The sequence below is a fragment of the Ailuropoda melanoleuca genome, chromosome 13 (assembly GCF_002007445.2).
Source record: "Ailuropoda melanoleuca isolate Jingjing chromosome 13, ASM200744v2, whole genome shotgun sequence".
Taxonomy (NCBI): Eukaryota; Metazoa; Chordata; class Mammalia; order Carnivora; family Ursidae; genus Ailuropoda; species Ailuropoda melanoleuca.
The window spans coordinates 65,608,825-65,624,872 of NC_048230.1; the positions used below are offsets into that span (position 1 = coordinate 65,608,825).

General features: G+C 47.1%; 1 protein-coding gene across 2 annotated transcripts in view; it reads right to left on the reverse strand.

The window, feature by feature from the left end:
* Positions 1–794: 794 nt before the first annotated feature.
* ACTR5 (actin related protein 5) overlaps positions 795–16,048 on the reverse strand; it is a 33,697-nt gene continuing 18,443 nt past the window's right edge. The window contains exons 8-10 of one of the 2 annotated variants that reach the window (XR_002141905.2): positions 14,317–14,449; positions 9,127–9,831; positions 795–855 (exon numbers count right to left, since the gene is read on the reverse strand). Coding sequence is in view for 1 of the 2 variants with exons in the window: in XM_019795153.2 (XP_019650712.2) it covers positions 9,574–9,831; positions 14,317–14,449 (391 nt within the window). In the remaining variant the exon portion in view is untranslated. Of the gene's footprint in view, positions 856–9,112; positions 9,832–14,316; positions 14,450–16,048 lie in introns of those variants that run through there. The other variant, XM_019795153.2, reaches the window with a different exon arrangement.

Consider the following 16,048-nt stretch of genomic DNA (forward strand, 5'->3'; position numbering starts at 1 on the left):
TGATGCAGGGCTCGATCTCAGGACCCTGAGATCATGACCTGAGCCAAAATCAAGAGTTGCACGTGTACTGACTGAGCCACCCAGGTGCCCCTGATTTTATGTTTTTTATATCTTGTCTCTTATGCCAGAAATCCTGGTTTCTAACAACATTTATATAATTCTTTGCACATATACATGTATGCTTATACCTTCAGAATAGCCATACCAATGCCATTACTAACAACATAATTGATGAAAACAGCAAGATTTCTTTACGGTCCTTTTTTGTTCTTAGACTATATCCCCCTAAAGATGTACATTCAACCACTGGTGTTGTGAAAAAAGTCACTTAAAATAAAATCACCTAATTAAAGTCACCTCATTCAAGACTTACAAAATGAGACCTGTCCGTGTAAGTAAGCTCCCAGCCTGGTAATTAGGTTCACTGTTTCACTTTGCTTTTGATTTTTAAGGACTGTGCTCTTATTTTGAATAAAATTTAATTCTATGACTGCATATACCATTCCATATACATACGATTCCAAAGCCGAATTACAATATTTGTACATTGTACTGTGTATTGCTCATTTAAAGTCATAGTCATAGAAGAAAGAATAAGAGGGAAATTACAAAGCTCCTCTGGCCAATACAGACAATGGACAGAGTTGTACCTTCATTTTTATTTATTTTTTTTTAAGATTTTATTTATTTATTTGACAGAGACAGCCAGCGAGAGAGGGAACACAAGCAGGGGGAGTGGGAGAGGAAGAAGCAGGCTCATAGCAGAGAAGCCTGATGTGGGGCTCAATCCCAGAACGCCGGGATCACGCCCTGAGCCGAAGGCAGAAGCTCAACCACTGTGCCACCCAGGCGCCCCTGTACCTTCATTTTTAAAACAGAAATGTCAAATGAAATGTTATTACTTGGGCGATATATAATTAAGCAAAGCTACTGATTAATTTTTTTTTAATTTTAATGTCACCGTTTTTAAAGATATTTTTTTCACAGCATATGATTACATTTCTCTGAAACCCAGATGACTTTAAAGAGTCCTTTGTTACAAATAGCATCTGCAGCCAAAATCAGAGCAGGGGGAGAGTCCCACATTTTCTCCGAACAGGCTCTTGGAAACGGCTTTCTGCTGTTCTCGGGAGACTGTCTGCTTTTCCAAACTTTCAGGGGAAGAGGGAACACCTCCTTTTCTTTCTGAGATTGTCTTCACCAGAAATCGTCAATAAGAGGCTCTCCGTGCTCAAGGAACCCCATTACACAGCAGCGAATGAACAGAGCAGGCCTGGGAATGCCAACTCAGAATGTGGATAGGAAAAGAGTATTGAGAACTTTTCTGATTCTGCTCCCAGAGCTCACAAGGGGCCGAGGCCGAGGAACGTCACCTTCCCTAGCCGCCGGCCCTGCTCTTATCTTCTTCCCCCAAGCAGGCTCCTCTGGAAGCTCTTTTGATTTGTGCCCTTCTCCAAAACTGACCCCTGAATTCAGAAAAGAAACTGTGGGATGTTTTGCATTCATGTCTTCTCTGGTGCACCCCCAAAGTGGGGGCACGACTTCGAGGCACCAAAGGGTCTGTGCTCATCCTGTTTCCAGGACCCATGGCTCAGTACACACACAGGGGATGCCAGGATTTACCAGGTGTCCCCAAATTTCCCCATGTACCTCAATAATCTTGTAAGAGCCTCCCTATTGTCAGACCCGGAATGTGGGAAAAGCTGTCAAGGAGAAGAGGACAGATCTTCCTCCTCCTTGGGGGCCTTTGTAAATATCTGGTCCGTTTTATTCAGATTCTTTTTTTTTTTTTAATTAAAGATTTTATTTATTTATTTGACAGAGATAGAGGCAGCCAGCGAGAGAGGGAACACAAGCAGGGGGAGTGGGAGAGGAAGAAGCAGGCTCATAGTGGGAGAGCCTGATGTGGGGCTCGATCCCATAACGCCGGGATCACGCCCTGAGCCGAAGGCAGACGCTTAACCGCTGTGCCACCCAGGCGCCCCCGTTTTATTCAGATTCTTATTTGTGTATTTGAGCCATCGGGTGTATCTCCTCACAGCGGCTGAAGGCATGCCTATGACAAAGGCCGACCGAATCACTATCAACAAAAGGACTTCCCTAGTTCATACTGTCACAATGTCCTATACTGTGAATAGTGACCAGGGCATGATATTGCGGGCCCAATTATAAAGCCTTCTAAATTTAACAATACTTATATGAATCACAGCCCAAAGCATTGCTGGTGTCCCAAGTTGGGGAATGATTAGCAGGTCAACTCCTCCTCCCACAACTGAAGTTAGAGGGTTTCCAGAAGTCTGTCTAGACTGAGAAATGCCCATCAACTCGACTCCCAGGCAATCCCCAGATGGTTGCCCAGGCTGGGAAAGGGCAGGCAGGATCCAATACAGTCCATTCCCAGCCAGGTGGTCATCAAAATGTGACGCAGGCTGGAAAGAGCCAAGCAGGTGAATTCGTCTTCCAGACAATTCTTGTTGTCCAGGTTGAAGAATGGCTGCAGGGAGAATCCCACTGCATTTCCTCTGGAAGGTTTCCAAATGCTGTTTAGCTAGGCACCAGCCAAAGGGAAGCCCCTTCCCCATCCTGTTAGCATTCCTGAGAAGAATGTGCAAGCCCTAAGGCCAAGAAAATGTCCTCCCATTTTCTTGACGGGAAAGAGTCAACGTGCAGGTAGAAGACGATCTTTTTAGATTTCTCCAAAAGACTACTGACCAAATATAAAAAATTAAAAATGCATTATGGGGTTTAAAAGTAATAGTAAAGCTCATGATGCCAACAGCAAATCCCCAAAGTGAAAAATGGGAGTTCTAAGTGGCAACATTCTGGGGCGCCTGGGTGGCTCAGCTGTTAAGCATCTGCCTTCGGCTCAGGTCACGATCCCAGGGTCCTGGGATCGAGCCCCGCATCGGGGTCTCTGCTCCGCTGGGAGCCTGCTTCTTCCTCTCCCACTCCCCCTGCTTGTGTTCCCTCTCTCACTGGCTGTCTCTCTGTCAAATAAATCAAATAAAATCTTTAAAAAAAAATAAGTGGCAACATTCTTACATTGGTCATGAAGTATTATAGAATTAATCCATGGCAGACTATAATAAATGAAGGATGCATATTGCAATTTCTAGAGCAATCACCAAAAAAAAAAAAAAAAAGCCAGAGGAGGTAAAATGGGATGCTAAGAGATCACACAGGGCTAGATTATTTGCTTCGGCCAATGAAATCTAAGCACATGTGCTATGTGTCACTTCTGGGTGGGAGCATTCCAGAGCCAGGACTTGACTCTCGATGTTCCTGATCCTTCCCTTCACTGAGATGACAGAATCCTAAAATGGTGTGCGGTGATCACGTGGAAAAGTGCATCCCCTCCCAACCTACACACACATGCTGACAATCACTGGACACACAGCATAAGAAATAAACTGTGTGTTGAGGCTCTGAGATTTTTGGTATTTGTGGCTGCACTTGCATTCCTGGAATAAAATCCGTTTGGTCACCATGTATTATCTTTTCATGTGCCGGTGGCTTTTTTTTTTTTTTTAAGATTTATTTATTTGAGAAAGAGAGAACATTAGTCGGGGGTGGGGGGCAGAGGCAGAAGCAGACTCCCTGCCTAGCAGGGAACCCAAAGTGGGGCTCCATCCCAGGACCCTTAGATCATGGTCTAAGCTGAAGGCAGCCACCCAATAGATTGAGCCATCCAGGCGCCCCTAGTGGCTTCTGTTTGTAAATAATTGACTTGTGTGTACTTCATTGATACTTTTAAGATTGGGCTATCTATAGTTTTGTGTGTCTATGTGCAATCGAACAGATTTTGATAGCATTTATGCGTAAAAATAATTTAGAGGATTTCTTTTGTTTTCTGTGCTCTGAAAAAGTTTAAGGGACATTGGAAGTATCCAGTCTTTAACGGCTGATAGAATTCTGTGAACTTAACTGGACCTGGAGCTTTTTTGGTGGGGGCAGCTCTGTGACAATGGTCTTTAGTTTCTGTATGGAAATGGGTCTGTTCGGACTTCATAAAGTTCTGGTAAATTTCATTTTTCTAAAAATATGACGATTTTTATCTGTATTTCCAAATGTATTTGCAAAGAGTTGTACAAAGTAGTTATGATTTTTCTTGTTTTAATAATTATTTCCTTATTATTTCGTGTATTCTTTCTCTGTTCTAGTTTCTAGTAGTTTTAAACTGTTGTTGGTCTTTTTTTAGCAGGTTTTCTAGTATTTCTTTCTTAAATTTTGTTGGTTTTTTTTCCAAACAAGCTTATTTTACCATTTTTGGTTTTTTTATTATTCAATTTCTTTGGTCAATTTTCTAGTATTAAATTACACAGAGTGCTGTTAGAAAGTCTGATGACATCTAATCTTTCTTGATAGTGCAAGCCATCGTATCTTTTTGCCCAGAGGCCCAGGGGATATATTTGCCTAGGATTTTCTTAGAGTTGACTCTTCTAAGTCCTTCTTCCCAAGCACGCACAGTTGTGTCTTTACAGCTCTCGTATTCTAGTACTTTCTCCTTAGGGGGAAAGTATTACCAAATTACCATTTTAAATATCAATTTTTGTTCCATTGTTTTTCTTCTTTACAATATAAAATTCAATATGTCGAATTTTCTTCAACTACATTCAACTTGAATAGATTTCCTTTGCCTCTTTTCCTTATCTGTAACCTTCTCTTATTTTATTTGGTTTTTCCTTTTCTTTCCAGTTGAGTGTCTCTCCCCTTTGTGCATCTTGGACTTAGGTTTCTGAGACCATTTTTCTTTTATATTGTTTTTTTCCTGGGTCCTGTCAGTTCCCATTTCACATCCACTTGGTCCTTTCTACTCAAAGCTTTTCATTTATTTTGTGGTGTCCTCACAACGGCATTTGCCTAATTATTTTAATTCCTGTTGGAATGCTGCGTTACAGTTTTCTTCTGGCTTTTTTCCCCATGTTTTCTGCTCACAAGTTTGACTTTGAATTTTCTGGTTTTGGTCTTTTCTTGCAGTATCCCCATTAGGACGCTGGTTTTATTAATGCTCATATTTGGGCATGTCAGATGTACCTGAACAACTATTAGCAGGGGGATATGCGCGAGGAGCAGGGCTGGAGAGAGGGTTTCCGTGGGTCGCCAAGCCTCTCAGGGGCTCCCCCTCCTGGTGCCTCTGCCAGGCCGAGTCTCCTGTATTCCACACCTCTGTGCGGTGGAGCTTCCTCTGGTCCTCTGTTGCTGTCTAAGTCTCCAGGCGCCAACCCCTTCCACGCTACCCCTACACCACCTCGGATGGCCTGAGGGCTTCCCTCATCCCCAGAAGGGGCGCCTCTCCAGGGCTGTCAGCTCTGGTCCTGAGCACTTTCCAGACCCCTCCTCCCTCCTCCTTCACCGCCAGTGCCAGCTTATCTGGGAATAGGCCTTTGTTGTCCTCTAGGTCCTGCTAGGGCTAGGATTCCTCTGTCTTGTGGCCAAGCGATCTGCATTTTTTATGGCTGAGAAACTTCCCACCCATACCCAGATTCCTTCCCAGATTTAACCTGGATATCGGTGTCTGTAACAAATGACCGCAAACATGATACCTAATGTAACGGAAATTTATTCTCTCACAGTTCTGGATACCAAATCAAGGTGTCATAGGGCCATACTCCCTATGACAGCTGTAGGGGAGAATCGTCCCTGGCCTCTTCCAGCTTCTGGTAGCTCCTGGTGTTCCCTGGCTTGTGGCTGCCTGACTCCAGTCTCTGCCTGTGTCTTCACATGGCCTTCTTCCCTGTGTCATTTCTTTAATAAGGACGCCAGTCATTGGATTGAGGGCCCACCCTAAATCCAGGCTGATCTCATGTCCAGATCCTTAATTCTATCTGCAAACAGCCTATTTCGAAATAAGGTCACATTCGCAGATACTGGGTTATGACGTGGACATGTCGTTTTGGGGGGACACAATTCAACCCACTGCATCACCTTGAATTTTCCTATAGCAAGAATCATCTTGACCTCACGGTGACTTTGGTCAGTGAAAATGTGTGCTATGGGATATACCTCCTGAGCCCCTGGGATAATTGGATTCCACAGGGCTCCCTGGGCCTAGGAAAGGAAGAGGAGCCCTGATGGGCGAGGGGCAGAGGGAAGAGTGCTTGGGTCTTAGTGGATGCTCACAGACCAAGTGGAAGTGGGAGAATAAAGGAGAGGACATCATGGAGGGAAGGGAACAGAAAGGGAAAGCAGGGCGTAGATCAGTCTACCTGTGGGATTTCCCAAGGCTCAGCAGTCCCTGTCCACCCCTAGGGCTCATCTCAGTCTGAAAGCTCTGGTTTGCCTCAGTGCCTACTCGTGGTTACCACTGGCCTTGATTTTTTGTATTCATTTCTGATTTCTATGATTTTTTATGATAGCTATGATTTTCTCTTTCAGGTTCAGCATTACAACTTTTTGTTTAGCTATACTTCAGTTTTTTGCCTAACTTTGTAGCGAGCTGGGGGCAGGGGCTCTTCTAAATCAGAAGTCTGCCACGTTGGCAGAAATCCTTAGGTGATTTCATTCACTATCTCATTTAATCCTCCACAGGATAAAAGAAATGATCATTCCCATTTCCTAAATGAAGGAATAACTGTCATGCTATTCTCCTTATTTCATACTATTTTTTTACTTTTCCTAACAAATCCCTGTTTAATACAAAGTTAATGACATTTTTGTTACCTAAAATCTTCGTTGGAAAAATGCTAGTTGCTAGCTGCCTTATCTGAGACAGATAAGGTCTCAGAGCTCTGCAGCTTAACACAGCGAGAGTTTACTTCCTCACAGAGGGAAGAATTTACAGGGCCTCTGCTCCAGGCAGTCATTTAGGGACCCAGTTCCTTCCACTTCGTGGCTCTGCACTCCTCATAAGCCTAAGATGGCTCCCCATTCAGCAGGTGGTCGGGGAAGGAGGAAAGAGAGGCTTATAGAAGCCAGCCCTGGAAATGATGGGTGTCCTTGTGCCCATATTCCTCCAGCCAGAACGCAGATGGCCACGAGAACCACCGCAAGGGAGGCTGGGAAATGTAGTGCAGCCGTGGGCCCAGGAGGAGAGGAGAATGCACTTTGTGCACAACCAGGATCTCTGCCTACGCCTTTGAATCCTCTGGCATCCTATCATTTTCTAATTTTCTTGTAACGATTTAATGCCAAAGTTCTACAATGAAGACGTCACTTTATTCACTTAGTCCCTTAGGTAGACATAAAATGATCTTTGCGTATTATATTTGTATGAATCTGGTTTCTCTGATTCTTGGTTTAGCCTCGTCTGCACATCTTTGAACACTTACTGCACTCGTTTCACTTTCTTTTTACCTTCTTTTGTTGGTTCCTTTGGCAAAACTGCTTATTTCCAGAGATGCCACCAGCAGGCAGAGGCAGCACAAGCAGGCAGCAGTTAGGGTGCCCCTACCATCGGGGGGAGGGGGGGCCCAATCACTCTGTGGCCACCCAACCTTGAGAGCTGCCCTAACTCAAATCCAGAGCTGGGTGGTCCTAGAGACCCAGGACAGTCCCTTCTCCAGGCTATCTCCTCCTGCCACAAGAGCACAAGAGCCCTAAGCTGGGCTACAGGAGTCTGTTTCTTCAGAGTTGTCCCTAGAACATTCAGCTGCAGTCATGCCCACCTCTCCAGGAACAACCCCCATGGGGTCGGAGGGGAACATTAGATGCCTCAGTACGGCTGAGAGGAAGTCCTCAGTGTGGGCTCTTGATCTGTTCCTCTCAACAGAACAATCAGACTATTCTCAAATGTTCTCTGGTCACAGATCCAGTCATCCATTAAAAATCCGGTGAGCCCTCAGCACCCTCCAGGTCCAGCACTCAGCTGTGGATACTGCACACTGAATGGAACCCTTCCTGCTCTTGGAAACATTTTTCTTTAGAGGAGACCGTCCTGGGGGAGAGACAAAGCCCAAGGCACACAGCGAGCGCTCTGCGGGCGGTGTGTGCCAGGCTGAGGGAATGCACGGTAGCCCATGCCTGCCCAGCGTGCTGGGGAGGGAGGAGCAGCCTCCCTGAGGGGAGCCACCGTAAGCCCTAAGACGGCTGTGGAAGGTCAGGCATGCTTAATGTGAGCGGTGAGAGACGAAACTGGAGAGCCCAAGGCTCAGCCCCCGGGCCTGCCTTTCACCACAGCCCCACACCTCCTCAGCTCGGGTCTCCAGGAACCCCGAGTAGCCCCAGCTACATAACTATGTCTGGGCTTACCGGCCCAGCCCGGGGCCTCCCCAGCAGGGCTCGGCCTCCGTGGCTGTGCTGACCTCACCACTGTCCATCAGGCTGTTGAAACTGCTGACTATGGGAGAGAGACCCCCAGACCTACTAGCAGGTAGCGTGCTGCCTCTTGCCGGGAACAGGGTATGAACACCTCCCTCACGTGGAGGTTGGTCCTGCCGCCTTCTTGGCAACTATCCTTTCTTCACAGCTCATGCTTATCACCATCTCCTCAGTCCTCGGGCACCGGGAGCCCCTGGGTCGGCCCGAGTCTTCTACCGTCTCCACCACCACCGCTGCCTGCTCCAGGTCTTTAGTTCCTAACCCGAGGGCTGCAGATCCAGGCCACTGCCCCTGGTAAACTGCATGAGCCAACGGGTTCTAAGGCGGCCTCAGCAGAGGGATGGGCTAGAGGCTCCATGGGATTTAAGAGGACAGATTCTGTGACAGGACACTGGCGTCTCAGGGGCCTCTGGGCTCAACTACCAGAGATGTTTCAGAGTTACAGTTCACACCGAGCAATCTCCATAAATGAGAGGAGTCGTGTGTCCATTTCAGACAAAGCTGCGAGGGTACGGGGAATGCAAGGTTATGGCAAAACTGAGGCAGCTACAGGATTCACCTTTTCCAGACTCCCTTTCTTCTGAAAGGCCTGAGGAAGTTAAACAGTCAACAAACTCGTGGGCATAGAAAGAAAAATCCGCAGGAAGGCCTAAGATGGTGCAAAAGTTTCCAGCATAGAAAATATGAACAAAAATTAGACTAAGTCCTCATATCTGCCCATTCAGAAGTGGGTACGAAGCAGGTCCCTGATGGAGAAACTTTGTGCCGTTTGGTTACCCTCTTTGGGCCCTTTACTTATTTTAAGAGGAAATAATAGGAGGACAACATTTCCAGCTCCTGAGATCTCGTGGGTGACTGCTTTTGTTATACCAACTTTATCTTTTTTTTATACACATGTGAAAGGCCTCCATCTGCTGGGCATTCACACAATTTCTGAACAAAGTCAGAAAAATATCTACAGTGACAATATAAATTTTGCAGGATTTTTTAAAATAATTTTTTAAATGAAGAAATAAACTTTTTACATTGTGTACATCCCTGTCCTCCATTCCGTCTTCACTTACTGCTGCGGGAAGGTGACGCCTCCACTCATCCTCGGTTCAGCGGACACGAGAAAGTCACTTAAAGTCTCTTCCCTGCATGAGCCCCCAAGTGATTGCAGGTCAGAAAGGCAATTTCCAGTGTCCCTTAACTGTTCTCCCCAGGAGAAATCCACCTCGCAGCCCAGTGCTGCCAGCAGGCTCAGGATGGACCCAGCTAGCACGGCCATCGTCCATCCCACTGGCCACCACGGCCCCAGGTCTCAGACGGCACGCACTACGCCTGCTCGCCAGCACTGCCTCCACTGGCCCCCGAGCCTTTGCCGGAGGCCTGTGTGTCCGAGAAGCGTGAGGCCTGCTTGGGCAGGCGGATGGGGACGTAGATGTTGGATGCACAGTGCTCCTTGAGGTACTCTCCTCCCTTCTCTTCATACTCTTTCCTGGTGATCCAGACTTCATCGTCGTCCAGGTGGTCCAAGGCCCAGTCCCGAGCGCCATACCAGGCGTCCAGCACGGGGTTGGAAGCCAGCTGAACCTGCAACACAAAGAGCACTCAGCAGAGGGCTGTCTCCCCACCTGGGGCTCAAGGAGTGAGTGCTCAGCTGGCCCAGCCGCAGCCCCCTACGTGGTAACCCCAGAAATGCACACGTGGGAGGGCCCCAGCGCATAACTGTCTGCACCCTCCAAGCACAGCAGAGCTGAGCTGCCGCAGACTCCCCGAGAGCGCACACAAGAATGCGGAGCGCACCAGATGTGACCTCACTGAATCGACGGCTGCCAGCTACTTCACGAACACCAGACCTGCCACTTTGGGGCAGAGAGAGCCCAGCTGCCCCCCTCCTGTTCCAACGCTGTCGGCCACAAGCTGCCAGACGGAGAGAAGAAGCGGAGCGGGCACTCCACCTGGAGGAAAGGCCTTCCCGCCCTGATGCCCACTCTGAGCAGAGAGAAGCAGGGGCTAATATGAGGTGGTTCTGGCCATGGTGACCAATGAGCCCCAGGAGCAGACAGCAGAGAGGAGGGCCTGGGGCGTTGTCCAGGACGCTGCCCGTGCAGTTTCCATAGCTTATTATTGGAGCAAGGCCGTGGTCAGCAGCCCCAGGGGAGCCCCTCGACTCAGCGGACCTGACCAGAGCGAGGAACATCCTCTGTAGCTCAAACCAGGCTTCCTGTTTCCCGGAGTCGCCACCTGTGTTCCCACCTCCGTCCTACCCACCTCCCCCAACCACAGGAACGCCAGGTTGGAGTGGTGGTTTCAGAACTTTCTGAAGTAACAAGCAGGCAACAAAGTGGAATCAGCATGCACAGGTGGAGGAGGATGAAGCAGAGGCACACGAAAGTCAGGACGCTGACCGATGGGGCTGACGTGGGAGGGGCTTGTGGAAGGGACTGTCAATCAATTAAGATAACAAGAGCCCTTGAGCTCTGGCTGGAGCCAGAGAGTGCAAGGCAGTAGGATACTCCTGGCACAGACTCAGTATTTGATAAGCGGTAGCTAGCATTATTACCACTGACACATGGACTACAACAATGGACCACTGAACCGCCATACAAAAGATGCCCTGCACATGTACCTGCTGGCACAGAGAAACAGCAATTGGAAAAATTTTAAATTAAAAAAAAAAAAAAAAAACCAGGTCACAAAACAAGTCATCGACAATCTTTCTTTCTTTCTTTTTTTAAGTTAAAATCAAAAACAAGAGAAGAAAATGAACCAAAAGTATATACTTATATATATAACTCACAGTGGCTGAACCACAAGTGTTTTGGCTTTTTCTAGCCTCATTTTGGCTTATTTAAATTGTCTGAGATTTTAGTAATGTTTTTAAATGTTTTGCTGGGGTTTTTTTGAGCTTGTATTGAGTTTATTCTTCATTTCACTTTCAAAACACAACTATAATATTAAAACGTTTTGCTGTTTAAATAAGAAACCAACAGAAACTTATAATATGTACAAGTACACATCTCAGGGTCTTCAATGGTTCACGTTTGAGCCGCTGAATACATAACCTAAATGCTGAGTAAGAGGGGTTAATTCCGGCCTGACACACACTTATCACCTCCACAGCTGAAAAGGAGCAGCAAAGGTGGAAGGGATGGAAGCTGGGGCTGTGCCACACGAGGCCGAACCAGCTAAAAGACCGCTGGGAAGAGTGATCTGGCAGCATTCCTACAGCTAGTGTTAACAAAGTAATTCACGGGAAAGGCTTTTGCGATGATCAAGAAATAGATCTTAAACATCCAATAGTACGACGTGTTAGTTATGTCATCACAAGTCAAGCCCGCCAGCGTGCACCTGCGCTCTCCTTCTGTGCCGTCACCCCCACCCCTGCCGTCACCCCCACCCCTGCCGTCTGGCCCTCCTCCTGCCTCTTCCACTTCTTCCTCAGCCTCCTTCATGGGCACCCCCACCCTCCCAAGGCTCTTAAATGCTGATGTTATGTAAGGCCTAATCATGGACATCACCTATTCTCCAAACAGTGCCCACTAACCACAGTTATGCCTTTCTCCGGAGTCCTCAGCAGCTGGCTATGAGTCACCACTTCCTGGGCATGCCACTGGAAACCCAACTCAACCTGCCCCAGAAGTGGAACTCATTCTCCACCCTCAAGCCTGCTCTTCCTCTCCCATTTCCCAGTCCAGGGAATGTCATATTTGTCCCACCAGTTGCCCCCATCTAGGACGTGGGAATTGTTTTGGGTCCCACACTTTCTCTCCCCAAATCCAACCTGTTATTCAGTTCTCACAACTTCACTCCCTTCATCTCTGACGCATGAACTCCCTCCTGTCCTCTCCCAATGCCTATTGCTTATTTCCTGCATGGCTACCCAGGGACACTGAGCCAAGACCAGGGGCATAACAATTCACAAGACAGTCCATCCTTCCCTAATGGAGGTGGGTCTAGTAAGGAATACAGGGAAGGACAGGGAAGGCTTCTGGCAGATGTCATCAAAGCCAGCCATGAGAGACATGAGTATCGAGCTGGGAAGGGTATTCCAGGCAAAGGGAACCAGAAGGTGCAAACGTCCTGAGGTGAGAAAACATAGCATATTGGGGAACAAAGTACAGGGAGGAAGGGGGAGTGATGAGGGGCAATGCTGGAGTAATTCAAGGTCAGGTCACAGGAGACACTGCAAACTGGTAGAACGAGGACTCCATCTGAAGCCTAGGAATTGCCTCCTAACTGGCCTCCCGCTTCCATATTTCTCCTGATACCCCATTTTCCACAACAGTCAAAAATAGCTTCCTAATATTCAAACTGAATGAAACAATTTCCCTGCTTAGACTCCTTCACAGTCCCACGAAGCCTAACAGTAACAACAGCTGTGCAGAAAAGAGTTCACCCACAGGCCTGACTGCTTCAAGGCCGTCCTTGGCTGGCACCTGCGAACTTGGACTTCCGGCGGGCCTCCACTACTGACTGGCAAGAGCAGCTCACTGCTCCTGACGTTTGAAAAAATACTGTAGTTTATGCTGAACACCTGCTTCCTTCTGGGAGTCTGGAATCTGGGTATGTGCCAAGCAGCGGGTGCCTACATGATCAGCCCCCCGTAAAAACTCCGGGCACTGAGTCTCTAACAAGCTTCCTTGGTTGGTGACATTTTACCTGTGTTGTCACAGCTCACCACTGGGAGAATTAAATGTGTCCTGTGTGACTCCACTGTGTGAGAACTCTGGGAGCTTGTACCTGCTTTCCTCTGGACTTCACCCCATGCACCTTTTCTCTGTACTGATTTTGCTGTTTCCTTTCAAATCGTAGCCATGACTATGATTATATGTGAGTATGATATGTGATTATATTGTATATATATGATTCCTGTGAGTCCTCCTAGCAAATCATGGAACCTGGGGTGGTCCTAAGGACACCCCCCCGCCATACAACAGCTAATGTCTAAGTGTTCCTTTTGCGCTGGCTCTATGCTGAGCACTTGACCTGCACTAGCACAGTGTCCTAGTAACAGGAGCTCTTATTACCCCTTTGTATCACTGACAAAACGAAGGCTTGGCAAAATTCAGTAATGGTGTTGATGGAGTAAGGACCAGAGCCCACACTGTGAATGTGTAATGTATCGTGCAGCACAGGGGATCAAGGTCAGCCTCTCAGCAGGACGTGCGGGGCCTGCTGACCTCTCCACCCACCCCCCTCCACTCCTCTTTAGCAACATTATGCTCCAGCCTCACTCAACTGCAGCTCACTCCCTCAGCAGGCTTCTGGCCCCCGAGCCTTTGCTCCTGCTAACCCTTCTCTGCAATCCTCCCTCCATCCCACCCCACTCCACCATGTCTAGATGGCACACACCTCCTCATCCTAGGAAGACTCAGTTCCACAGAGCCCTTCCTAAATTCCAAGACGGACAGGTGCCCGTGCCTGGACGTCCAGCACGTTCTGGGCTATCACAGCCTACTCAATCGGATGCTGTCCCTCGGTAGCAAGCTCCTTGCAGCTAGGGGCTGTGTCTAGGACATCTCGGCATCTGCAAGGTGCCTGGTCCTCGATGGGGTCTCAGACCATGTATCTTAGCGATTAGGGATTCGATAAATACACTATGGGGCATCCACACCATACAGAGGGAAAAAAAAAAAGCATTTTGGAAGAATAATGACATGGGAAAGCGCTCATGGCGGGTTCAGAAAAGCAGGTTACAAGGCAGGTTACCCTCATGTACAGAGACTCTGTGCAAGAGAAGCTTTGCCTGCAGAATGAGGGGCAGGTGAAGAGAATGACTACACTCAGTGTGTACTCCTTGCAGTCCCTGAATTTTATTAAATTTGTGTTTTTTTCTCAGTTAAAAAAAAAAAACCCAGAGAAATACATAAAACATGATTCCCATTCTGCTTCAAAAATTCAACACGTATCAAAGACCAGAAGAAAAGCCCCAACAATTTTAACAGTGGATATTTCTGGATGATTGAACTGGTACATAACTGCCCTCCTCTACACCGTATTTATGACTTTTGTGATCAGAAAATGAATACCTAATGCTCTTTACACAACAGCTGGTTACGTTACAAGCAGTACCTTAAAAGCAGACTGGAAGGGCCTCATCTCCAATAGCTCCTTCTCAATTCTACCTTTCATTCCAGGGTACATCATGTTTCCACCGGTGAGGAAAACGTTCTGAACCAGCACGTCCTGAACGTCCTTTGAGTACCTAGGAGAGAGACGATTCTTTCTGGTACAGACCTACCAACGTAGGATCAGAGGACAATGCCAATGTAGAAACATAAGGTCTTGGCACAAAACAGAAAACATCTCCCCAAAGAGTGTTTTTAAAAAAAACTTCCAGGGGCACCTGCGAGGCTCAGTCCATTAAGCCTCCGATTCTTGATTCCAACGCAGGTCATGATCTCAGGGTTGTGAGACCGAGCCCCATGCTGGGCTCCATGCTGGGCTCCATGCTGGGCGTGGAGCCTGCTTGAGATTCTCTCAACTCCTCCCTCTGCCTCTCCCCACCCTCTAAAAAAAAAAAAATAAACCTTAAAAAAAAACACAACCACCTTCCATTTTTTCACTTATGACTTTACAGGACTCATTTCCTTAGTAGGATTAGAAGTTTTGTGTCTTTTAACACATTTTTTTTTTTAAATTGACTTTATGAAGGACTGGTTTCCAAACATTTTTTTTTGTTTATTTTTAAGATTTTATTTATTTATTTATTTATTTATTTGACAGAGAGAGACAGCTAGCGAGAGAGGGAACACAAGCAGGGGGAGTGGGAGAGGAAGAAAGCAGGCTTCTAGCTGAGGAGCCTGATGTGGGGCTGGATCCCAGAACGCTGGGATCACGCCCTGAGCCGAAGGCAGACGCTTAACGACTGCGCCACCCAGGCGCCCCTGATTTCCAAACATTTTGATGAAGTCTGACAAATGTATACACCCCAGTAACCATCACCACAATCAAGAAACAGAACATTTCTATCACCCCAAAAAGTCCTGCCTCCCTTTTGCTGGCCCACCTTTCCACTTCCATGCTTTTTTTTCTTTCTTTCTTTCTTTCTTTTTTTTTTTTTTTATTTAAATAACAGCTTTAGCTTATACACGTTTGAGCACTTTCCTGCTACGACAAAGCTCAGGCCACTCAAACACAGTGGCCGCAATAGCTTTTCTTCCTTGCTAGGGGCCAGGTTTCATCCTGTTTCAACCAACAGCAGCCAGGGAACTACAAATCGTGCTTTCTGCTTGTCCAGCTTCAATTATGAAAACTCACACTGCAGGAAAATGCCTGTATAAATGGGATGGGGGAGGAGCATTTTATGGAAGTACAAACTCTTAAATAAAATGTCTGCCAGGAAAAAAAAAAAAAGTTTTATAAGCCCTGCACATTTTTAGGGTACTTAAAAATCACTAGCCTTCAATAATGTCAAGTTTTATAGGAAGGCCAATGCGCATATAGTGTTGTGCTGCTTAAACGTCAAAGAATTTCTTAAAGCTCCCCAAATCAACTGAGCATTTACATTTTTAGAAAAGAATTATAGAGGGGCGCCTGGGTGGCGCAGTCGTTAAGCGTCTGCCTTCGGCTCAGGGCGTGATCCCGGCGTTCCGGGATCAAGTCCCACATCGGGCTCCTCGGCTGGGAGCCTGCTTCTTTCTCTCACTCCTCCTGCTTGTGTTCCCTCTCTCGCTGGCTGCCTCTATCTCTGTCAAATAAATAAATAAAATCTTTAAAAAAAAAAAAAAGAAAAGAAAAGAAAAGAATTATAGAGCTCCCACTATGGGCCGGGGCTGGGGAGAGATAAAGAATACCATCTGAG